We start from the raw sequence: 25,174 nt of genomic DNA, 5'->3' as shown, positions 1-25,174 counted from the left end.
TATATATAAATTATTCATATATACTGTGTATATATATATATATATATATATATATATATATATATATATATATAAATTATTCATATATACTGTGTATATATATATATATATATATATATATATATATAAATTATTCATATATACTGTATATATGGGCTCCGTACGTTTGTCTTTACAATAGCTGACCCATAGAATAAAATAGATTTCTATGAGATGACCACATATTATAGCTTGGTCCTACCAGACTCTCGTACATTTCATTTGTACGAGAGAAGTAGGAGTACTGAAGGAAAATGAAAATTGAGCGGAAGTACGTAGGAGGGCGGAGCCAGGCTACACATATTAATCAATGAGGTCGAACCATTAATAATATACAGTCTATGGGTCAAACTGATTTATCGGGTCTGCTGCAAATTATGCAGTTCACAAAACCTTCCACTAGATGGGGATGTTGACCGCAGTCTGAGCTGAAGCCTACATAGCCTACTACCTGGCTACTACACATAAGATACCATTCAGGACAATACCGTACAATACCTCCCCGTTAAACTTTATGTTCCAAGAGTGTGTTATTAATCTCCATCAAAATAATAATTGTGAGTGTGAGAAATCAAAAAAAGTTTTTCTAGGACATGAATTGTTGACATTAATGGTGACCTTTTCCTGCTTTCTGAAATAAAATGTCAATCAGTGTAGGCCTAGTGAAGGTGAGGTTCTGTTGTCCTCCTTCAGCAACAATTTCTAATTACATTACAATAATAATCATCGTACGATTGTGGCTCAGGAGGTATAGCCTGTCATCCTTTAATCACAATGTTGAGAGTCTGAACTTTGGTTCCTCCTATCCACGCGTCAAAGTGTCCCTGAGCAAGGCACTGAACCCCAAGTTTCTCTCAATGGGCAGGCCACCATCGCTATGTGAATGTGTGTGTGAATGGGTGAATGAGAGGCAAAAATTGTGAAGCACGGAAAGGTAGAAAGGTGCTCTATACATTCAGACCATTTACCATTATATAACACATGACTAAAAACAATGCTACTAAGTGCTTTTTAAAGTACATAAGTAAAAACAAAGATCAAGGCATGTAAGTGGGTTAAAGAACGTGCATACATTCTAAAATGTAGCAATAATGCTGCAATCATCAAGCCTGGAGATAATAAAACCATGTTTCTGAGTTTTGCAAATGAAAGTAATGCCCAGATTTTGGCAACGTGCCTCAGCTGAAGAAATATGATTGCACAACTTATGTCATTTGATACTTCTCATGCCATGACTGGAAGGAACAAATACAAGGACTCATTTCACTGAAAAACATGTGAGATATTGCACGTCTGATGGAGTAAAAAAACCAAAAAAAACAAGACATGCTCTTTCTTGTAGTTAGAAAATAAAATTTTATCTATTCAGGGTAACAGTCATACATAGCAGATACAGGTCCAGAACAGACATTGAAATACTGCTCAGCTGAAAAGATTTCTGCTTGTTTTCACAGCTGTTTGACAGCGCAACATGACAGACACAGACTGAAAAGATTGAAAAGACAAATCACATCAAGTGATTAACAGGCATTTCATATATGTTTATGTATACAAAGCAGTATAAAACAAGTACAATAATGGACAGACAACAAGTCCAAAAAACAAGGGTGTAAACATTTTGTGTATATGTGCTTTTCATGACGCCAGCGTCACCACAAATCGGCTCAACCGGTAACTGCCATCGTCGAGGCAGGGTATAGAAATCAACATTACAAAAAAAAAAAAACTCTACTCCATCTGGTGTACTTGTATTGGGTATTGTATCCTAAAAACTCTACACCTGTATATTTCAGCTAGCATACAAAGGAAAGCTGCAGAACACTAAGCCTTTGTGGGCCTCTACATTGAAACAATGCCACACAATCTACTCAGGGCTTTTGTAACAGAGCACCATATTGATATTAGTGTGTTTCCTCAGCATTGTTTTCAGTCGTACTGTTTCCATTGGTCCCTTTATGTAGAGATGGTTGAAGTAACAACTAGGCACAGCGGGTGTCAACAACAACACTTAATGCGGAGATGAAACTGGGTATTTCCAGTCTTCCAATGGACAGAGCCAGCTCATGTAGCAGTACTATGGACGCCCTACAACCTTAGGTCTTTGGGCAGAGTCTCCAAAAGTCTTCAGCTTGGAGCTCAAGTGCTTGTTTAGAAATGTATTGCCAGTTACGTTTTCGTTTAAATGGCTGCCACGGTGGTGCCAGTTTGGGCGTCAGGGACTCCGCGTCCTGGTTTCCTGGTTTCACTTGGTGTCGGCGGACAGCTGCTCCAGCAGGGGGTTGGCCTCGCTCTCGGGTGTTTTGACGCTGTCGGTCCTCACGATGCAGGTGGGCCGGTGGAGATTGAGCATCACCATTAGCTGCTGCCTCTCCAGACGGAGCTCCTCGATCTGGGCCTTTAGGTCGGAGTTCACCATCTCCAGACGCTCCGATTCCTGGACAGAGACGTTGAATTATTAGATACTACTGGACAAATAAATTGTTGAGTACTTCAAAGTTGTTAATCCTAAACCTGTCAGGTTTTTTTTTGTTATCACTTCTGAAAACCCTGACTTGAAGTTGTACAGTGATCTTGATTGTTTAAACCAGGCTTGTATTAGCCTGATTGTGTTAGCTCTGAGTTGGGTTGAATGGCTTAAATCAGCGTTTCATGGTAACTGAAGTCAGGCTATTCTTGGCTACCTCTCTTAGCTGCTCTGCTGCTGCCCATCAGTATGCAGTGCTGTGTCATGAACTCACCCTTTGAAGGAAGTCAGTCCGTTCCTTCTTTTTGTTTCGGCATCGCGCTGCTGCTACCTTGTTTTTCTCTCGTCTCCGTTTCCTCCTTTCCTCATCTTCATCCATCTGCAAACACAATGTATTGTTAATATAAGAAACAGGCGTTGTATGACTATTTTATATGAAAATGACTTTCTAAGTTACATAAACTTATAACCAACAGTGGTGAACACCTAGATGGGAGAAAAAAAACAGTTGCAAACTCTACAGTAATTCTTGTTGTGAGCACTAGAGGGGGCAAAATTCAACTTACAAAATGACCATACCAGTTTATCATGCCCACATACTGTAAATATGTATACTTATCACTTTAATCTAGTTTTAGGTAAGCTAGTTTAAAATGGCAGAGTCCCATAACCAATGCATCTACAACTACTGACAATAATATTTTATAGAATAGAGAGATACTATTTTATATATACCAAGCCTGCTGTTGGGACATTTAAATTGTAATTCATTGTAAAAACCCTTTTTATGAGCAACTGGCACCAGAGTATAAAATCACTTCAGTCATTATAAACCGCTCTCTTTCTTATTCTTTTCATCACTTCATATTATGAACATAAATCAGAGCGGCTTGCATGTGACACTGAAATGAATCTTTCGGTTCTTTAGACTGATGTCCTTTTTTAAGAAAATGCCTTGATAGAAGGCTTTGAAACATCCCAAATCTAATACCCTCCTTCTTCTCTCTACCCTCTGACTCTATGTTAATCTCTCACACACCCTTCTTCTGCACTATTTTGTCTTTTCTCCTCTTCTCTCTTCCTCCTCACCTCTGTCTTGATGGCCAGCGGCCTCTTCCCCAGCCTCCCAAGGAAATGTAGCGGGGACAGCATGGTGCCCAGTTGGCGGAAGTCCGCCAGCTTGAGCTGATCAGTGAGTGTGGTGGCCGAGATGCCCGCCAGCGGGCCCAGGCAGGGCAGGGAGCCCGCCGCCAGCGAAGGGTCAGGTATCTGTCCCGGCATCATGTCCGACCCGGCCACCACCGCCGCTATGGGCAGAGAGCAAAGAGAAAGGGAACAATTAGGACAAGTGAATATGTAAAAAAAAAAAAGAGGAAAATTCAATGCAACTTTTTCAGTACGGGGCTTTTTTGTATGTTTTGTTTATTTTTATATAGATTTTTTTTTTTTTTTAACAATCTGTTTATTGGATTTTACATAGTTATAAAACAAACAGGCAAACAATACTGTTCCATACAATAGTAATTGCTGATGTAAATTCAACATATCACAGGACAGATACCAACCCCCCACCCCCCCTTTCCACCGGCACCTAGCCCCAACAGATGGGGTAAGTAAGTAAAGAAAAACTAAAAAAAAACTAAAATAAATAAAAAAATGATGGGTTAATAGAGGAAGAGAGCACAAGGATAAATAAATAAACAGGTAAATAAAATAGAAAAGAATAGAAAAAATAAATAAAATAAACTAATAGAGAAATAGGATAAAAGAAATAAAAAAAAACACCATCTAAGTTGGCAGATCATAAATATATATACATGCATACACATATATACGCACATGTATACATACACACGCACCAATTAAAAATAAATCCGTAATAATGATAAATAAAAATAAAGAAAACCCACTCACAGGCTCAACTCATTGCAGTACTTAGTGCACAGAGATCAAACATCTTGTGCTATTGACATAAGACAGGAAGGGATTCCAGGACTTCTCAAATGAGACAGCCTTGCCAATCAAAGTCAGTCTTATTTTTTCTAATTTAAGAAAATAAAGCACCTCCCTAACCCAGTTTGTAAAGGTAGGTGGGACTGGGGATTTCCATTTCAGCAGTATCAACCTCCTCGCCAGCAGAGTTGTGAATGCTATTAAGTCTTTGTTAGCTGGGGAAAAAGTAAGTGGGAAAGACCATACACCAAACAGAGCAGTTAAGGTATTAGGAGTCACATCCCTTCCAATTACCTTGGATAAAGTACTAAAGATCTCTAAACACTAAAAATCTAGTCAGAGAAGAACAGCTCCAAAACATTTGTGAATAATTTGCTGTGGCTTGTTGGCATCGTTCGCATAGGGGAGACACTGTATCAAATATTTTTGCAAGCCAAGCTTTAGTGTAGTGAGCTCCATGGAGAATTCGACATTGCATAAAGCTGTGTCCAGCACAGATTGAAGACTTATGTACTCTCCGTAAAATCTCCTCCAAAACATCATCCAGAATCACCTCTCCAAGGTCTGTCTCCCAAACTGTTTTAAGTACAGTAGAAGAGCCTTGACAGAGGTTTTAAATATTTAAATGAATAGAAGAAATTGCCCCCTTTCAATGAAGAGAGAGGCTTCAGAAACGTTTCGAAATCTCAGGACGTGGGAAGAGCAGGGAATTCTGGGAATGAGTTACGGATAAAACTTCGAACCTGAAGGTATCTAAAAAAATGTCCTTTAGGAAGCAAAAAATTATTTTTCAGTTGCTGAAAAGAAGCAAAAATAGAACCAACATATAGGTCTCAAAGTTTTTATGCCCAGCCTAGTCCATATAGAGAAAGTGCTGTCCAATAACGATGGGGGGGAAAAGGATTAGCTGCAAGTGGAACACCAACAGAAAGTGTTTGCAGGCCAAAATGACGTCTAAATTGAGTCCATATTTTAATACTGGAGGCCACCATCACATTGTTAGTATAACCAGAAATAGAAAACGACAGGGGTGAGTACAGTAAGGCCTTCAATGATACCGGATGAACAGAATTTGCTTCCAGGATCAACCATGATGGAGGCACCGCAATATCTCCATAATTAACCCAATAGTTCAGATTTCTAATGTTTGTTGCCCAGTAATAGTAAAGGAAGTTTGGCAATACCATTCCGCCCAGAGCCTTGGGCCTCTGTAAAACTTGTCGACGCAACCTAGGAGTTTTCTTGTTCCAAATAAAATCAAGAATAAGACTATCTACTTTACGAAAGAATGAAAGAGGAAGGAAGGTCGGAATGCAATGGAATAAATATAAAAAGCACGGGAAAATGTTCATTTTAATTGTATTGATTCTGGCAGCAACAGAAAGGTTAAATAGCGACCATCGCTCAAAATCTTGTTTAATTTTTGTGAGCAGAGAGAGAAAATGTTCCCTATAGAGATTAACCAACGTTTTGACAACATACACTCCGAGATAAACAAAGCCAGAGTTCACAACCTTAAATGGCATGTTTTGGAGTCGAAGTGGATTTTCATTTCCCTCTCCATTAACAGTAAACATTTCACTTTTGCCCAGATTAAGTTTATATCCAGAGAATCTACTAAATGCGTCTAGGACTAAGAGGGCTGCAGGAATAGAACGTGACAGATTAGACAAAAACAGCAAAAGATCATCCGCATACAGCGCCACCTTCAGCTCTACACCATTTCTGGTTATACCACAAATATCAGGGTATTTTTATATAGATTTTAGACTTTTCATTCTCTGGTCGTAACATGAGGCTTATTCCATGATTATATTGCAGCCATCTGACAGTATCTTTTATCCCAATTGCGCTCTTAAAGTGTTGGCATTCCACCCACAAAAAGATTAATTTACTGTCTTCTGTCCTTGTCATCAAACATCTCTCTAAATATGGGTTGCTGTTTCCAAGAATGCATTCAAACATTGACAGCTTTGACAGCTGTGTTATCTTCTTAGTGAGCAGCCAGTGAAAAAACAAACTTCACACCGTCGGCAGCTACACACTCATCTCTGTAGTTTCACATGCAAAGGGAAGCCATGAAACCATTGGCTTGATCACATAAATAAAGGGCTATCTTCTACACTTGTGCTTCTAATAATTTACAGAGGTTTTTGTCTGAAATGTTCAGATGTTCGGTTTTCGTGAAAAGGATTCAAAGGGTATCAAAAGCACTCATGTCAAAAGAGAGCAGGGTAACGCTCATGCATTCCACTGCCACCCTCTTTCAACAATTTTGGGTCGTTCAGCTGGGTTGACCACAGCACTTTTTAATGTAATCAGGGAGGAATGAGGGACAGAGGGGAGAAAAAGGAGAACACGTGCAGGCCTAAAGGAAGTGGCTGGAGAATTAAGACGTCTCTCTAATTACTGTAAGACCGAGAGTTGGAAAACTTCTGATGGCCAAATAAAAAACAAATGTTACAGATGGGAACAGTGAAACATGAGCCGACCGTACCCTGCCCATCCCTGCAATCTCTGAGGAGAGGCAGGGTGAGACCAGTGAATTTTAGAAAAGTCAAACAAGAAATTGTTTCTCTAGTATTTATGTAGAATAATACACACTTATGATACATTTAGTAAAGTTAAAATAAAGTTTAGAAAAAATATATCCAGCAGCTCAAAGTCGGAGGCAATTACACATTTTCTACTGATGAAATGTTACACTGAATAGAAACAGAATCACTTTGTGAATCAGATTTAGTTTTTGACAAAACCCCTGCATGACTGATGCAACTGAACAACTGACATGTCAATAACTCTGTGCTGACAGAATATCAGCTAGGATTACCCGCTAAACCCAAAGCTACGAGGAGTTTTTAAAAGATGGATGATATCAGTGTGACTTCTAAATAACAGCATCTGCCTCCAGGGTACTGGGCCGAAGCTGAACCTCTGAAGGTTGAGCATAAACCGAACAAAGCCCCTCTCATATGGAACCCACAAAGACGAGTATTGTGAGGTGCTGCCGAAACAGCTGACTTTGCTGGTGGGTGACTAGCTGACTAGCTGACAGGCCGACAGTATTGTAAGTTAAACCAAGTTTTTCTTTCTTTGCTGCTTTTTATTTTTTTGGCAGGGCTGAAAGACTTGCTCTATTACAAAAGTCATAGAGGAGGTAATGAAAAAAACAAGGTTATGTAACTCTATTCTAATGTACTCCACCCTGGTTATGGGCTGGTCTCAAAGTGTTTTCACAGTTGGACTGGAGTTTACTGTCGAGCATGGTGGAAACCAAATCAGCCCACTTTTAGCGAGAGGGAATCAATTCTGAAGCGCAATAGTGGTTCTTCTCTGCTAAATGATTTAGACTCCTGAGATATATCTGTCACATTATGCTTCAATTTCATTTTTCCTACTGTCTTGTCTACATTATAACTCGTACGTTTAACAATCAGTAGGCACAAAGTGATGGGTACTTTTGGTGGGAGATTACTGCATTTAGTGTCTTAATTTCCTTTATTAATTATCTAAAACATGAAGTATTACAGACAGTACGTTGACTGTCTGTCACATCTCTGCACTACTTTTGACCTGTTCCTTACCACCTCCAGTCTGCATGATTTATTCGCTTCAAGGACAAGTTAGTGTGTGGAGCCAGTGTCCAATGAGGCATTTTATTATTTAAATCCTGACAGCCCCCTCCCTCTTTCTCTCCCTCTCTCCCACTGTATGTATACTCCCATTTACACTGCACTTGGCAGCAGCCTGTTGTTTTTGCTGGAGAGGAAAAGAACAAGACAGCCCTGGTAAAAATCTCTCTCAGACAAAATTCCCTCTCTCTCAAACTCCCTGGTGAGGTGGAGGACTGAAAGGTGCCAAGGCCTTTTCTTTCTGCACAGAGGCTGTCTAAGAACACGGCAAACCATATGGTAGCTAATCCTGGGGTGAATGATGAGAGGGCTCTTAAATAATAGCCAGACAATAGTATAAATTGTTGGTCTGAAGTGACTGAACCAAATTTCACATCAGATCTGATGACTTGTGACCTGAACAGCCACAGGAACTGAAACTAAAGGAATGACCGAGCAAATCGCTTTCAGAGCCAAAATGGAGTTCAATATCCAAGTTGGCCAGACACTCTGGACTGGTTTACAGACTCAGATTAGTCTCCATCCTTGACAAACTAAAAAAATAAGTCAATTCAGGAATAATCATATTTTATGTCTATGAGGCTGACTCATATGCAGTACATTGTAATGCAAGCCTGCTCAGTCAGACATATTGCAAGGAAAGCCCCCATTCCATGCTATGGCTTGTTGAAGCATGCAGCTGAGACCAGATCTCCACTCACACACACACAGAAATACTTCAGTATATAAACATACATAAACCTCATATTTGTCTATGACATCAGATCACACAAATCTAAAATCCCACAGAGGTAGTTTTGCCAGCGGCCTCCAAAACAAAGGTGAAATGCTGTCTGAAGCAAGACGCCTTCAATTATGAGACATAAAAGTTGTTATACGCCATTGCAGACAATTTATAGTGCTGTTGTAAACTCAAACACTTAACAGACTTTTGACGTGCTTCGCTTTTGAGTTGAACTTGACTTTTAAGTCGAGTAGAAAGTGTGTTTTATGTTTAAGCTGTTCCGTCTCTTTCAACCTGCCATACAAGTGTCTTGAAATCCCCCTTGCAAATTCAAGCCTCAAGACATGAAACCCTAAAGAAGTCTCATCTGTACAAGACAGGGAAAGTTTGCTGATGCATGTCTTGCACCACGTAATTATACTCAAAAGAGTGAGTCAAAGTGATTTTTACATTTGTCAAAAAAGGGGTATTTTTCTCCTTTTTTTTCTGTCGGCAGCAGCCTGCAGCCGAAGATTAGCGGTCAGTGTTTGATGATGCAACGACATTTCTGTGCTTTTGCAGTCAAGCAGAAAAGCCAGTGCCACAGCTTTTAGGCCCACACTAGCCTCAAACAAAGACACCTACACAGCCCAGCACCGCTCCCTCTCAGGGCTAACTGAGAGGAGACAAGCTAAAGCCAAGGGCGGGGAGCGGAAATGTCACGTATTAGGTATGAAATATAGGACCGAACTCAATGCAGGTTCTGAATTCAGCCCAAAACTAATCTAACTGCATGTAAGCCATGTTAGGGAAAACTCAGGAGCAGCTTGAGGAAGGTTCGGGAGACTTTGATGACTTGCACAAAAGCATTTAATGAATCTCGATCGAGTAAATTTAGGATTAAGCAGTACAGTTCAACCGCAATGTAGTGTCACATCATGCCATCCCAACTCTGAAGTTCCTGTCTTCCTGAAGGAGTTTTTAAAGTCATGCTGGACAAGATTAAGTATTATTAAGTATTAGAGTTCCTTCTTCAGTCATCTATGCATGTATGAAAATGCTATTGGATCGTTTACAACTCTTCTTATCTACGTAACAAGTCACGTTGTAGGTACCCCAGATCACATGCAGCACATTCATCTGTGACCGTCTGGGTCAAAGAAAATCTGATCCAGGGTTTCTATGTCTGCGTCACTACTGCAGTGTTTGTATGAGTATTAGATGTGTGTATGAGTATGAATGCGCATGAGTGAGTGAGTGTATGTGTAAATATGTGTATCTTTCTCCCCTGACCTTGGTGGGGATGGGAGCGCCTGAGGCAGCACTGTCTTATCGTACAGCTGTTATGTCTCCTGTCATCTATGGAGGCAGACTTGAACTACTACTCTGCCTGAGACAGGTTATGACCTCCTGGTGTTATGTTGGACACTGTCCTGAATAAGACCTGGGGTACCACTGTCTTAACAACTTAAACAGCATGAGTTCGTAAGCTGTACATTCTACAAAAAGCCGTAGATAGCTGGAAGTGTGTGTGAAGAGTGTGTGTGTGCATGCGAGGGTTCCTAAATGTAATGTGCAGGCAGTCACTGTGTCTTAGTATATGTGTCCATTTCCTGAGTCATTCCTGAGAGCAATTAACAGTGCTTAGGAATTCAGCCCCTTACCAATAGCCAGCAGCACAACTGGAGGCCCTATTATCCTCATCCCCTATAGAGACGGTGAAGGAGAGGGGTGCGGCGGGGGTTACAGGGGTTTTTCAAAGGCTACATATTACCTTTATATACTGCTGCTTTCTAAAAAGGAGCCCACCAACAGCAAAGCTCAACCATTTTGGTGAATGAAAGCAGGAGTTTTTGCTTGCTAATTTATCTTTTCCTGAGACACAAAGTTAAATCTTTGTGCTGCCAGACTACTCAACTTTAAATCACTGGATCGTGGCATTACGGGAAAGACATGCACACTTTCCAAGATTCTATTTGACCACTTTTTGTCAGCATACTTTATTAAAGTCTAATTTTGAACTAATAAGGCATTGCGTGGCCCACACAAGAAAAACTCTTTCAAACAGCTTCTACAGCTCTAACTCGACACAAACGATGAAAGTGAACAATGAGCGCAAAGGCTCTGGCCAAGGCATGCTCTCCCAATCTCTGGCCAAGGTCTCGGTGATCATCATTACCGTCTGCACTCAGTCAGGCTGTGTTGAGTTACAGCCTTTCGCAATCCTCTGAGGAAACCAGGGAATTTGGCACAGACTTTCCTCGAGGACGGGACAGTCCAAATATACAGTATCAACATTCCTCCAACCCCTCATTATATTTTCATTGGACAGACAAGACACAGGCATGAGAAGGGAAGAGACTGTAATAATGGCTGTTGTTCTGCAGTCATCTCCAGCCATTAAACTCAGGGGTGATGGTGTGTGGGAGTGGAAGTGATTATCACAACAGAAAATAGGATCTCTTTTCATTTCAGCTTTCATTTCTCTTTTGGCCGTTCTGATAAGCGAAACAGCTGCCACGGATAGAAGGAACCTTTCAAAATTCCTCTTGTGAAGATGACTAAACCTTCCAAAAGCAATTCAACGCAATTATGAACATTTAACCTTGCAATATTGTCAATGATGATGAGACCCTCAGCTGCAGCGATAGTGAGCTAGCTTAATTTCCCCTCACAATTACAGTTTGGATGTCTCAGCAGTGAGCAAGCTGGAGTACAGTGCATGCAGAGGTTATCAATGGCATTACACAAAAGAGCAGTTAGTTTAACAATTGCATTTCATTGTAGACTTCAGCCTAAGAATGAAAAAAGGTTCAGGAAAATCGAAACACAAAGCACCTGCAGATATGCATGAGGACTGTGGCTGCCTTCATTCAAACATTACTATGTGGTCATTGGCTGGATTCCTGCTTGGCCTGCTTCATGCCATTCAAACAGTCACACATCTATATTCTGCATCTGGGTGGTCCTGGTTGAATTATTATATTGTTACTATTTTTCTCCACGTTGTAAATCAGGATTAGGCATTGCATGGCACTGAGCTTTGACTTGGCTCAGACATGGATTAAATGAATGAAAATACAAAATACAGACAAAAGCCATTTCAAATGTATGGGCTTCACATATATGACAAATCCAAGGCAAGTTATGTTTCCTGACAATAAGGTGTTGGCCAGAAAATCTGATATATTGCCGCCTGTTGAAGCAATTCATTATTATGTAACATGTGGTTGTCACTTTAATGCTGTTTTATACTTTGTCCTCTGACATTTCCTCCTCTGCCCCACGTCAGGCACACGCTTGCTCTGACTGAACAAGCCCCAGTGTCTGTGTGTTCAATCCTTTTGTTCATCTTAAATGACTGCGGGCAAAACGTCAATGTTTAGGTTGACATTCACTGACAAGACTGTTTTTTGTGCAAATAGAGAAAACTAGCTTAAAGTCCAAAAGGAATTCAGCAAATCTGGAAATCATAACTATGTAGAAGAGTTTTTACTGTGCTCTTTAAAAAAAAAAAAAACACTGGCTTTAATGTCTCTACTCTCGGTTACACCTTTGGACATTTGGGTGTCTGCTTCCACAGTGTACATCTAGTCTGTCCTGACACACTGTTTTTACAAACCATGTGGAAAGGCTTATGGAGTCTACAATGTGATACTGATAATGTGATACACACAGCAGTGAATAGCTGCTCCCCCCAGCATTAGTATCATTGAGCCTAGCTGTTGCATAGTTGGCTCGCTCGCCTGCAATGCGTCTGCTGTCTATTCAGTGTACTGGGGTGCAGCTTGGCAATTCCAGCTCTCCAGAGACGCACTGGAAGGCATTTCTACTTAAAATAAACTGTGTGCGCCCACGTCCAACCTCTCAGCCCTGTGCTGCTTGTCGGCTCGCCAGCCCTTCCCCATTAACCCGCTGCAGCGTTCCAATTATGCAGAAACCATCCTATGGATGTGCCCTGGCAGGCGCTGGGACATTTAAACCCTCTGCAATACACGCTCGTTCATTTAGACACACGCAAACGCAGATAAAGACACAAAGGAAACACATATATAAAAAGAACACACAAATAGTTTCCCGTGCATGGCATGTAGTTGTACGGGCGAGCGCTGCACCAGCTGAAGAGCATGCACTCACTATATAGGAAAACACTGAACCTGTGAACTTGCAAGTCACAAACCCATGCACATGATCAACCCCTACCCATCATATTTCCCATTCCATGATTGGCCTTGCACCTTCAGGCCAACAAAAGGCAGATAAGTAAAGCTAGACTAGATAAAGTTATTGTTGCACAGTAAAGTGTAAATCTTTTAAAAGACCCTGATGTGGACAAGAGGATGATATTTTACGGCTTATCACAACAGCACCGGGGAAACAAAGAATTGCTGTGGTGATCAAGAAGAAATCTAATATTGGGGTAGTTTTGTAGTATGCAAATTCCCATGTGAGGCCTGCACTCACACACAAACATACAGAGCATGTGCACTATGATGGGCCAAAGCAAAGATTACAAATCTGAGCTCACATTCTTTGCTGTACTCACATGCTGCCAAACAAACTTCACACTTCATTTACATAACTTGTGTTTTAAGGTAAACCAGCTATGCAAAAAAATAGTTTTTTTATTTTCATGCAGCAGAAGGAAATACTCGAGAGAGCATCCCTAATTAATTCAATCTAAAACAGTTTTAAATGCACAATACTTACTCAGAGATAACTTGACAGTCGTCTTCTGTCAATGATGCAACAGTGTTTGGACGCTGTAGAGAGGTAATAGGATATGTATTACTATCATAGTATAAGTGTTAGTGTTGTTATGAGAGCTGAAACGAACACTTTTGATAATCGATTAATATTTGACGTGAATAATGGCGCAAAAGTGACATTTTCTGGTTCCTGTTTACCAAATTTAAGGGTGTTCTTCTTTTTTCTGTTATGTCATTGTAAATGTAATATCTGAAGACATCGCCTTGGGCTCTGGAAAACTGTGATGGGCAGTTATTGGTTTACAATATAATGATTAATCAGCCCCAATTGTTATTTCTCCGTCTATACCAACAGAGACACACTGCTATCTTACAGTCATTTTGTAAATCTGGTATTATTAGCTTGTTATGTATCTTGCAGCTGCATGCAAAGTGGTGACTCTCAAGTAAAGAGTTGGACAGAGGTAGATGAACTGGGCGAGCTAGCCGATTGTAATGTAACAACAGTCTAGATAAATTATATGATTGTACAGCAAAAACAAAGTGTAATTCACATGTGTATTTAACGTTAAAGTATAAAACCTTGCAGAGTCCGTGCAGATTGGTGCACCAGACTAGCTTAGCCTGCAGTTCCATTGAAACCCCACAGTGTGCGGCGTGTGTAGTGTTACATAATGTCTTCACAAGGCTAACCGACACTTCTCCTGTTTAGCAACACTGAAATTAAGACTCCCGAGATGAAAATACCTCCAGTCCGACACTGTGTAATGTTATTTAGCTAACGGGTCTGTAAATAAGCTGGAAAGCGACAGTTGCTACAACAGTTGTAACAACAACGTATTTAACACAATAAAGCACGAAAACTTTAAAACAATTTAACAGACTTTTTTTTACAGCAACTAAGTCAAAATAAGTCCTCATATATTTATATTAAATGATACAAAAACTCGTGTAACTAACAAAATCCAGCGTGTTGAGTCTCTCTACAGCGTGGTGAGAAAAGTGCAAAAAAATGTGCAAATATGACAAGCCTGTACTAACATTAAGCTAACATTAACTAGCACAAAAACAAAGAGAGGAGAAAACAATAGCAACATGGCTCGACGGTTCGCGCGGTCTTAACGTTACCTGTTGTGCGTCCAAAAATCCGCAGTAATAATGTGACGGTGCGGGAGTTCAGAGTCGGATGTAGGTTTTGGGACTACTGAAGCCGTTGCATCAGCCCGTTTAAGTCTTGTCTGTGAGAGCTCAGGAATGCGGAACTGCTGTCCCAGACGTAAGCATGGATGAAAATAATGTAAGAGGAGGGCTGAAGACAGAGGTTTGTTTGCTCCACCCCTAGCAACCAAATAACATACACAGACTGGATGAGAGGAAAGTTTCAGATAGTTAGAGACACGCCTACTACAGCCATAAACGAGTCAATAAATACAGTTGGCTATAAACACACATACAGTCATCTTAGCTGCTTGGTGTATTTGACTGTGACAGTAGGTGGAAGTGAAAAAATTGAGCCCTTGCCAACAATAGAATGCTTCACAAATATATCAGTCCCATTGGTATATTATTTATAACCCATAGGTATCAAAAGACTCCATTACAAGTAAAAGTCCTGCATTAAAAATGTTAGGCCTACTTCTGTTAAAGTACAAAAGGAGCCTATTATCAGAAAATGTGGCCATCTTAAAGTATCAAAAGTCAAAGTAGGCCTACTCATGCAGAAACACTCTTTTCAGAGTGTTACAGTAGCCTATATTATTAATAACATATATTTTCCAGATATTATTACTTCATCTTGTAAGTTGTCAATGTTCAGCCAATTTTAAATACTTCATATACTGGTGAGTTTAATAGTAAAGTATTGCATCATAATTTATAAGCGGGGGGTTAGGAACCTCTGGTGTGGAGGATTGACACTGGGACACTTTACCCAGCAGCACATGCTATTATTAGTTTGTATTAGAGTTAAATGACATTAAAGTCTCTCAGAACATACTATGTGTGCTTATTTTAGCATGGGGAAGGATGTGGATTCGAGCCTGATTACTTTCAGAAGATGTTTAACATGTTTAACGACAGGGAATTGAGATTGTCAACAGCCCATTATGGTTCCTGACATCAAAAGTACTCAAATAAATCTTGCAGCCTGCAAGTGACAAAAAAAAAACTAATTTAACACCTACTATATAGTTCCAAATCAAATATTTAGGGTTTAAATCTTGACGACATGTTATGGTCTTATTTTCCAATAAAGAGAAGAGTACTCACTTCCTGTTTGGTCCCTCTAGGCTATTCACCTTTCAACTATGACAGAGTGTAACTTTGATTATTCTTAGGGCAAAAATGAAAGTACAGAACTGAAAAATCTTATTTTGACAACTGTTATGACACTATTTCATTGTTTTTATATTACTTTCATCCTGTAAGTCATTTGTCCCTCAAAGTTGCATTCAGATGTCTGTGCACATGTATTCCTTTTTATTTTGTCTATTACATATATTTATAAGACTGAAAGAGAAACACACCATTGCTTTTCGCAGACGTATTTACAGAGAGTGGACATCTTATTATTTCAGGTGGTAGAGGAAGTTAAATGCCTAAGTAATGTAGTAAATCTAGCAGGGTTCATACGTGTAGCTTGAGCTGCTGTGAAATCTGATTTTATTGTCTCTACTTAATGCAACGGTTACTTGATTCATAACACATAATAACTAAAACTAACATGCACAAAACCATGTTGAAGTATTTCTGATGGAGGTCCAGAAAATTCCAGAGAAATCTGAATCCTCCTGCTGCTTCCCTCTAGTGTGGGCAGTTATAACTACATCCCACTGGTCTGCTCTAACAAAACTGAAATGTGTCTGTTTAATAAAGCACATTATAGGGACATGAAATTATACTCTTAAAGCACTGAAAACAAACCTCTGAAATATAATGCTAAATTGCTTTTATCTCTCTCTCTCGCTCGCTCTCTCTCTCTCTCTCTCTCTCTCTCTCTCTCTCTCTCTCTTTCATTTTATTAATTTTAATGTTTGAAGTTGTGCATGAGTATAATGTTTCACATAGCCTTGTTCCAAAATCTTAACCGAATCTACCTGTGGATTACTTTACAAATGTCAATACCAAAGTCACAACTGAACTGCAATATCATCCAAAAATAAATAAATGTGGGTGGTTATCATCAAATTGCACTAAAATACTGTGTTTTAGTATTTAATCAAGAACAACCCATTCATCCTGTGCACCTTTTTTATCATATCCAGGTTTTTATCATTGCCATTATCTGAGGCTCAGAAGGGTTTTACACAATGCCATCTCAACTGTTCCACCTAGAACAAGCAGCCGAGTTATTAGAGGCTCACCAAAATACCCCACTCTGTTCCCTTTTTTAGATTCTAATTTGGTTCTGCTGTGATTTATGTCTCGCATCTGAGGGGAGGTCGGGGGGGGACGGTGCGTCACAGTCGCTCTTAACATAGATGACAAATTTTAGGGGAGTCATTTGGGGTTAATAAAGCAGAACTGAGCCAACAAGCAGACATATTTCATTAAACTGGAGGTTCCTGGACATCTGTAGCTGAGACAGTAAGAGGTTTTCCCTTCGCAGGTGTAGACTTTCAGCTGAATTCCTCTGTGCCTGCAGGAAGGCAGCCAGAGATGTCACTCAGTACATTAACACATATGGTGCAGGGCCATTTGACACTTTAAGCCTTTCAGAGGGAAGTGTCCCTGCCAAGAACAATACACTTTGATAATGACACCGTGAAAAAATATACCAGTCTGCATATGCAGACCAAGTATGCAGAGCATGTTCATTTGTTCAACCCATGTGTTTTAGGATTATCATGTAATGTGTAAGAATACGCAAACATGACTAGAAGCACTGCTGTTATGTCTGTGAATAATAACAAGTGCAAGTAGTTCCTTTGTCCTGTTTAAGAGTTCAGAATCATATCTCAACACACGGATTAAGATCTTTATTTTTTTGTCTGTTCCGAGCTTCCAGAAAGTCTTTGCATTAACACATAATCTTCTGTTTCCATCAGCTGCCCAAATGATGAATGGAGACAGAGAGCGGTTTGTGGTTTTGCAGCATTGCCACACTCAGCAGAGTTCTTGCTGTGTGGGCATCAGAAGTCAAGGTAAAAACAATGAAACTGCTTTTTGCACAACCAAGCATGATGTTTTTCTATCTCTTTTCATTTTTAGACAGGCATCTGCACACAAGTTATAATATGTGATGCTAAAACAGCTTCTGCTTCACACTTTACATTCCTGTTGACTATTAAACAAGATGTAAACACGGTCAGTCATATTTTCTCATTTTCTTCAACCTGATTAAAATCTGTAGGCTGAGTTTAAGTATTTTGTCGTAATATTATCCAATATCACATCTCTGGGAAATACCCACAAAACCAGACACCTCCAGACACAATCCTGACTCATCGTCCACCACACTGCAGACAGTATAGACAAACTTTATTTTTACGCATCGCTCAATTGAATTCTCTCCTTTCCTTCCTTTTTTCTTCTTTTTTTTATTTTTTTTAAATAATCTCAGACAGTTGTAGAACATGTCAAAATGTGTTTAGTAACGTGTAAAGATGAAGGCTATTTAAAACTGTATGACAGATGTCCTATATTTTTTATTAATACAGAATGATATTTCCCCTTTTCTGACAGACGGTTGTTTAGAAGCTTAGTTTAAAAATCAAAAATAGTAAAATGCCAAAAAAATATTGTACATGATGAATACAATCAGTGTCTCAACTGAAAGATATATAGTTTTTACTATAACATATATATTTTACTCTAAAACATTCTCCTTTCCAATCACACAAACACGACATTCCTGATATCGAACCCAAAATACATGCTCTTCTTAATGAATTGAATTGTGATGCTGTAGCTTTCTCCCATCAACTCCATTCACAGATATCAAATCAATCACTTAATGCACCAATTGCGTGCTGGCATTGACTTCAAACCCTCTTCGTCTTCATCTCCCTCTCACAACAACAGGCTGTCTGCCTGCTGTTGTGAACACGTTTCCATTTGAGTAAAAGCTCCCAGTGTTATTTTTTAATTTTTGGTTGTAGCACAAGTGCTATTTTCCGCCCGTAGTCCCTTGGTTTTAGGTGCTGTGAGATTCACGGAGCAGTATCAAAGTCTTTAAAAAACAAACATTATTTTGTACAATGAAATGAAATCCTTGCAGCTTTATACATGTCAATAACTTAATGGTACAGACGGTAGTCCTGAAAAACATATGAGTAATTTCAAAATAAAGTACCAAATCTGCACAAGCGTTACTCATGTCAGGTGACCCAGTCTTTCCAAACCCGTATGACATTGATTTATTCCTGTAAATATAGCACTTCCTTGGGAATATCACAGCAAGCAGGAAATCGAGTGGTCAGGAGGTGTATGAGGATGAGATAACAGAGGTGGAAACAGTGAGCACACAACAAAAAATGGAAAGATAGAAATCTGTAATCAGGCAATGTGAGACATATTGTATTACAGAGTGCTGATAATGCTGGGAGTTATCTCATCTTGAAACATTACTGCAGTAAGCTAACTTTTCCATGTTTTGTATCTTATTAATTAGTCAGGACAAGTCAATGCTTTACAATGCACAATTCACATTTGTTAAAAGCACATAAAAACATACAACAATGTAGGTGACGTGTATACGCAGATTGGAAGTAGGCCTACACTAGACAAAACAAAAAGTATGGAGGCTAGACTAAGCTCTATCAAATGGAAACTAACAATCTTAAAGTTGTGACGTCAGTCCATATTCATAGGTGTGTGATAAGTGTAGATTTTGGTGTGCATGTTATCATATTACTATCAATAAGTAAACCATTATAGACAATTTCCTAATTCCAAAAGCAGTTCAGATCTAATTAAAAACCAGCAAAGGGTAAAGTAAAGTGTAATTAAAAGGGCTTTTCATGAAAAACATTTTGACATGTCACAGTAGGAAAAGCACAGGTTTAAATAATAAATATTAGTAAAGTATATCTGTTATAATAGTTAAGTATAACTTCAACCAGCTATAATATTTAAATGCTGCTTACATATAAGATCATACATAACACATTAAAAGAATGTATTAAGCTATACAATAATCTAACCATTGGTGGAAGAAGTACTCAGATATTTAACTTCTGTAAAAATAGCAATAGGCTACAGTGTAGCAATACTCTGTTACAAGTAACACAATTTTACGTAATTCAATGTACAAAAGTAATAGCATTAAGATATAGGCCAAATAACAAAAAAGTAATAGCCTAGTACTTATACCGATGGACCCATTTCAGAATAATGTGTATTATATTATTGAATTATAATTATTGAGGCATAATGTGTAGGCCTAAATCACTTTACTACATATGCTGATGGGGAGCTTGTGAATTCACAATTCACCAAGGGATCAATAAAATGTGATATTTTACAACTTTGAAACAGGCCATGGAGGTCATCATCGCACTGGACACAGAGTTTGATGGAACAAGTGGACAAAGACATCAGAGCTGTTGACAGATCCATCCATCATCACTCTAAAATAGCTGGGCACCAAGACATCACGCACACATGCGGTTGAGAAAATGAAGCTCAGTTGTTTGATGCTTGACAGTGCTCACACTGTAGCCCCCCCTACTGATGAAAAATGCATATGCCTACTAGTTAAGGCTACAGCTTATAAGTGCATCCACTGTGGTGCTATTGCTGCCGTGAGGACCAAAACCAAACAGGCTGTGGTCATTAAATGCCCTTTTTGCTGTTCCCAGAAAGGCTTCGGACCGTTAACTACACCCCTTATCATCATGCACGTGATGCCCGCTCTGTAATTGATGCGTCTGTTCGTCGCTTAACAGCACTGCTCCTGCTTCGAGTTTTTCCGGTAACTTTCTCCGGCTCCGAAATATGACACCCGTCACCATGGAAACAAAACAACTGCAATTACCCAAACATGGTCAACGGAAATTAAACGAAATAGGCTACGGCAATCGCGTGTTGTCGTCACGCGTAGCACGCACTGCGCTGCTGCTGTAGAATCGGATTCCCTTGACCGTGACAACAGAGGAGCCGAAAACGAGCTATGAATAAATAATTAACCTGTTTCTGCTGTTCCCACTCATTTTAAACACGGGTGAGTCCCCGGTGGTTGTGCTTTATGTAATCCTCTATCCAAAATAGGCTCACGGACATTTTTATGGACGCAGCTGAAAATATTAATATTCCTGAGTTCATTCTTGACCCTCTTCTTGACGCTACATTTTCTAAAGATATCTTACATCATCTGTATTAGCAGATGAAGATTTGAATAGTTGTCATGAAATTGTAGATGTTAAGGTTTCTATTGTTGAGCCTTTCATCCATGTTGGCTTTTAAATTAGGTTGATTCTTGACCTTGGATATAGAAGTTGAGAAAACAATCCTACCACAAGGTCCTTTAACTAGCTGTTATGGAGCGTTTGATCATATGTCATGATCTTCTTATTTGACAGATATTGTTTGCTCAATTGTCATGGAATTGTAGTTGATGTTCATATTTACTTTTTAATTGTTCTCAAACATTTGAGGTCTTCGTGTCCATGTTGGCTTAAAAGCTGAGGTTCAAAATTAATTCTCAAACTCAGAAAACATGTCACCACAAGGTCCATTTAGTCCAGGTTCAAGTCTCAAGGTTCAATTGAGACACTTTAAAGACAAAAAGGCCTTAAATTGCTCAGAAAAAAGCAATTGCAGGACTACTGAGCAAACTCCATCTGCTGATGAATATGATGTGATATGATAGAAAGCTCCAGAACAGCTATATGCTACTAAATGAACCTTGTGGCAAGATTGGTTATTCAAATGAATATTCCTGACAGAATGATAACAGCCAGACATCGTTTGTGGTTGTCTTATTTTATTTCCGGCGTTATACAATTTTTGCATCTGATCATTTTTGATAAGTAAAAAAATAAACTATGTCATAAAATACATCTTGATAAAATACATGACATGATCTTTTTTTATTATGGAAAAACTTGAAAGGAAATGTCATGTTAGGGGACACCTTACAGCAAGATGTGACACCTATACACTACACATTAGTAACCCTGCTATTTTCACTTGTTACAATACAACTTTGTCAACAGTATTACACACACATTATGCTATTGAGCATGATCTAACTTCACATGACATTTAAAAACACTATATACCACCTCTTGGATTACGGATGACTTGTATTTGCATGCATTTTTTTCCCCGGCGCAAAGTCTCACCTCAGAGAATCGCACCAGCAGTATGAAAGAAGTCAACCCGGTTACAGTCACAGAAAACATGTCATGTACACAACCTTTGATGTTTAGATTCACACAACATCAAAACTCACACTACAAAACATTGTTTTTAAGAGAGAGATCATAGCTTGCTGGCTGGTTAGAATACAATTACAGTATCATTGCATAACTTCTTTGCATTCACAAGACCAGAAGTGTTGGAGAGTTAAGATCTTTCATTAACTCAGATGCACCGAGGCTGCCTTTGAGGCTCTCGAAGCCCTCATCCAAGGAATCAATCTCAGAGTAATTAAAGGAAAACACTGTGCGGTAATTGCTACAAGTTGGACTGGAAGACATGACTGGTGTGCTCAAAGATTCGAGGTCGTTTGCCACTGACTTGTACAGGGTTTCCCAGTCTGAGAGGCAGAAGGGGCTGCTCAGGTCTATGTCAGGGACGGATGCAGCCATCTCTGGACTCACTGCCATCTCTAGGCTGGGCACCAAGTCATCCAGGTCATCTCCTTTCAAGTCCTCCAGAGCCTCCTCTTCTGCACTCGAACACAGGAGGATGTTGGAGTTCCCCAAAATGGCTGCAGCAGGGATGCATGGGACAGTGTCCATGTCTTGACCAATAGAGGCTTCTCCGATGGTTGTGTTGCTCTCTGGGGGCTTTCCATTCTCTAACATGGACAGCAGCTGTGGGGAGGCCGGAGGATCCTGCAGCATTGTGTTAACATCATCTTCATTATTATCCTGCTCCTCATCATTATCATCATCATCATTGTCATTTACAGGAAGTTTGCAGGATGGTTTGTGGGAGACTAAGACCTGTTCCAGTCTCTTCTTCTCCCTCAGCAGGTCGGCTATCTCCGTCTGGAGTGCAGACTTCTCATCTTCGAGCTTGTCAGTTTCCTGAGGTGAAGAGGGACAAAATCAGAAAAAGACTTGGCATGAGAGAGGCATGACAACACTGCTGCCCTGCTGGTGCTCTGCAGTCATCCCTGCTGTGACCCTGTTGTCTTTATGTGACATGACATAAAGTGATGTCCTCCGCTTTAGAGGAGTGCATATGCTGTGTGGATGTTCTCTATATGATTGCATACTTACAGCTTGCAGAGTGTCTATCAGCTCCCTCCGTCTGTTACGACACTTTGCTGCAGCAATCTTGTTCCTCTCTCTCCTGATCCTCCTCCTTTCTTCCTCCTCTTTGGAAGCCTAAAATTAATCAGAAATGAGCAATTTAAATGTGCATCCTGCTGAGTTTTGCCATATCAGCACTTGGCTCTTTAGCACAATTTCACTTGCCAAAATAAAAGAAGAAGAAGAAAAAAAAATCTTCCTTGCAGTGTATGCTGGGAATACTGATCTGGTCGGTGCAGACTCTTTCAGTCCAGGCGTTAAAATGCTGCACCACTGGCACGGTCTAGTCGGCCACGTGAGCGCGCACTTTTATGCAATTTCCCATCCCATTCATAAACAGTGCTGTGCTCGTTACTCCTAAAGTAATCGCTGCACCGATTAGACATAATCCAATCACCTGATGTGCTATTCCCTGCAGTAATTTATTGCACTACTCGTGTAGCCTACGTTCACTTAAAAAAAAAAATTGCATCCTCCTTCACGTCCTGTTGTCATTGATTGATTGATTGATTGATTGACGTTATTTTTTAAACTGACATTTCATTACCCCCTCCCCGCCCTGTTTTCTTGCATACCTTTTCTTTCAGCCCTTTCCTGTTGGAGGGCTTTGCCTTATTTGCCGCGGAAGACGACTGAGTTTTGGTTTTTGCACGGCGGGACGACGGGGAGACAGCTGTGATGACTGTCGGCTGCACCATCCACCTTAGATCCGGCGAGGTTGAGATTGCAGTCACGGTCGGAACAAAGGAGTCTGCTGCACTGCTCTCAGTATCCTGGAAAAACCCACATCACAGAGACATGCATATGCATGCAGTCAAACACCAATTTAGCTTATCTGATGAGTGAGGAACAACGTTCGTGGCTGACATTTAGACCATTTAAAATGGTACATCAATCATTTGGCTGAAAAATGGCAAAAAAAAAAAAAAAACAAAATCAATAGCCTACTGTCTACGAATCTATCAAAATCAGATACATGCCTTATCATCACGTCCTTATCACTCATTTTCATCATCATTATAATCACTCTAATATGAAAGGTCACAAGCAAGACATGTCTGTGTATACAAACAATTTCCCTGAAATTATAGACTGAACATTCTTACGCTGCCTATTTGCGGATTTACAGATGCAGGGAGACTATAGAGATTGCCTATGTGTTTGTATAGAATCGTTTTCAGCACGAGACAGTAAAATGCTGTCTATGGAATGTTCTTGGGTATGTGTGAACATTCTGGACTATAGTCGCCCTTTTGCAACCTATAGCTTATAGCCTTATGCGTGAATGATCCTGCAAGATTTGTGTGGAATATTTTTTGGATGATCAGATCCGTTCCTACCTTGGCGCTGTCCACTGATGATGAAAGCGAGTCAGGAGGATGCTGGCTGCACCCAGGGGTGTCCCCGCCAGGCGATGCTGTGCTACAGCTGGACGATGAGTCGAACTCAGTGCTGGAGTCTGGATGCATGTTTCTCTCGTCTAAAATCACTGCATAAAAAGATAGAATAGTCTATCTAATCTAAGTAGAAAACTGACTCCTAAACCCCTTACTTATATTCCATTTGCCGGGTTCATAAATGGCACTGTGCAGATAGTGGAGAGGCCCGCCTTTTATAGTGAGCTGGAATTTTATGAATGAAATCTGTGTGGTGAGACCGAACCATCGCACAGAGGGAGAGGTAAGAGAGAAAAAAAAGCGAGCAGATGTTTTCCAATTTAACAATTAAATCCGTGGAATGTCTGAACAACAATATAAGCAACCTTCTCATTTCCACTTAGCTATTTTATTAACTCACATATCAAAAAACATCGAGCATATATTAAGTGACACCCCCGCCTGCATGAAGTGCCCATCGCTATGAATGAACTACGTCATTTCATGTATGCAGCATCTGCATCATATAGATTATGTTCCCTGTACGTCCATATGTTCACAATGGCGCATTCTGGAAACAAAAATGTTCTTGCAAGAGAAGGAAGGTGATGGGAACGTACATATATATATTTTTTATAGGCATATTATTAATAAACAGTTTAAAAAAGTGGGTCTATGTCCCCTCCGAATAGCCCGGACCAGAACACTGCTGGTGCACTCTGTAGAAGATGCAATGCAATAAAACAGTTGCCCCAACTTATCATTTGGACCAATATTGTGAAACCCAGCATGATTTAATTAATGCACATAGCTTTCAGCACACGGGTTGATTATATATGAGCTGCTAACTAAAATGTCATATAGGCTATATAT

General features: G+C 39.8%; 2 protein-coding genes across 2 annotated transcripts; both read right to left on the bottom strand.

The window, feature by feature from the left end:
• Positions 1–1,565: 1,565 nt before the first annotated feature.
• LOC144533475 (jun dimerization protein 2-like) lies at positions 1,566–14,766 on the bottom strand. The gene is made up of 5 exons (XM_078274849.1): positions 14,629–14,766; positions 13,502–13,554; positions 3,593–3,810; positions 2,778–2,882; positions 1,566–2,473 (listed from the first exon to the last, which is right to left on the bottom strand). The coding sequence occupies exons 3-5, from the start codon at positions 3,785–3,787 to the stop codon at positions 2,282–2,284; spliced, it is 492 nt and encodes a 163-aa protein (XP_078130975.1). The 5' UTR covers positions 3,788–3,810; positions 13,502–13,554; positions 14,629–14,766; the 3' UTR covers positions 1,566–2,281.
• Positions 14,767–21,437: 6,671 nt separating this feature from the next.
• On the bottom strand, positions 21,438–24,498 carry LOC144533436 (protein c-Fos-like). The gene is made up of 4 exons (XM_078274791.1): positions 24,266–24,498; positions 23,501–23,698; positions 22,893–23,000; positions 21,438–22,697 (listed from the first exon to the last, which is right to left on the bottom strand). The coding sequence occupies exons 1-4, from the start codon at positions 24,392–24,394 to the stop codon at positions 21,984–21,986; spliced, it is 1,149 nt and encodes a 382-aa protein (XP_078130917.1). The 5' UTR covers positions 24,395–24,498; the 3' UTR covers positions 21,438–21,983.
• Positions 24,499–25,174: the final 676 nt, after the last annotated feature.

Source organism: Sander vitreus, chromosome 18 (genome assembly GCF_031162955.1).
Source record: "Sander vitreus isolate 19-12246 chromosome 18, sanVit1, whole genome shotgun sequence".
Classification (NCBI taxonomy): domain Eukaryota; kingdom Metazoa; phylum Chordata; class Actinopteri; order Perciformes; family Percidae; genus Sander; species Sander vitreus.
This window is presented reverse-complemented; position numbering and strand designations above follow the sequence as displayed.

Bases quoted from the DNA above. Each gene is read 5' to 3' on its own strand.
- LOC144533436 (XM_078274791.1), bottom strand. From the start codon at position 24,394: ATGCATCCAGACTCCAGCACTGAGTTCGACTCATCGTCCAGCTGTAGC. The intron at 23,699-24,265 runs GTAGGAACGGAT...GGGTTTTTCCAG, and splicing joins CATCAGTGGACAGCGCCAAG to GATACTGAGAGCAGTGCAGC. The intron at 23,001-23,500 runs GTATGCAAGAAA...GATTAATTTTAG, and splicing joins GGAAAGGGCTGAAAGAAAAG to GCTTCCAAAGAGGAGGAAGA.
- LOC144533475 (XM_078274849.1), bottom strand. From the start codon at position 3,787: ATGATGCCGGGACAGATACCTGACCCTTCGCTGGCGGCGGGCTCCCTG. The intron at 2,883-3,592 runs GTGAGGAGGAAG...TTGTGTTTGCAG, and splicing joins CGCTGGCCATCAAGACAGAG to ATGGATGAAGATGAGGAAAG. The intron at 2,474-2,777 runs GTGAGTTCATGA...GTCTCTGTCCAG, and splicing joins GGACTGACTTCCTTCAAAGG to GAATCGGAGCGTCTGGAGAT.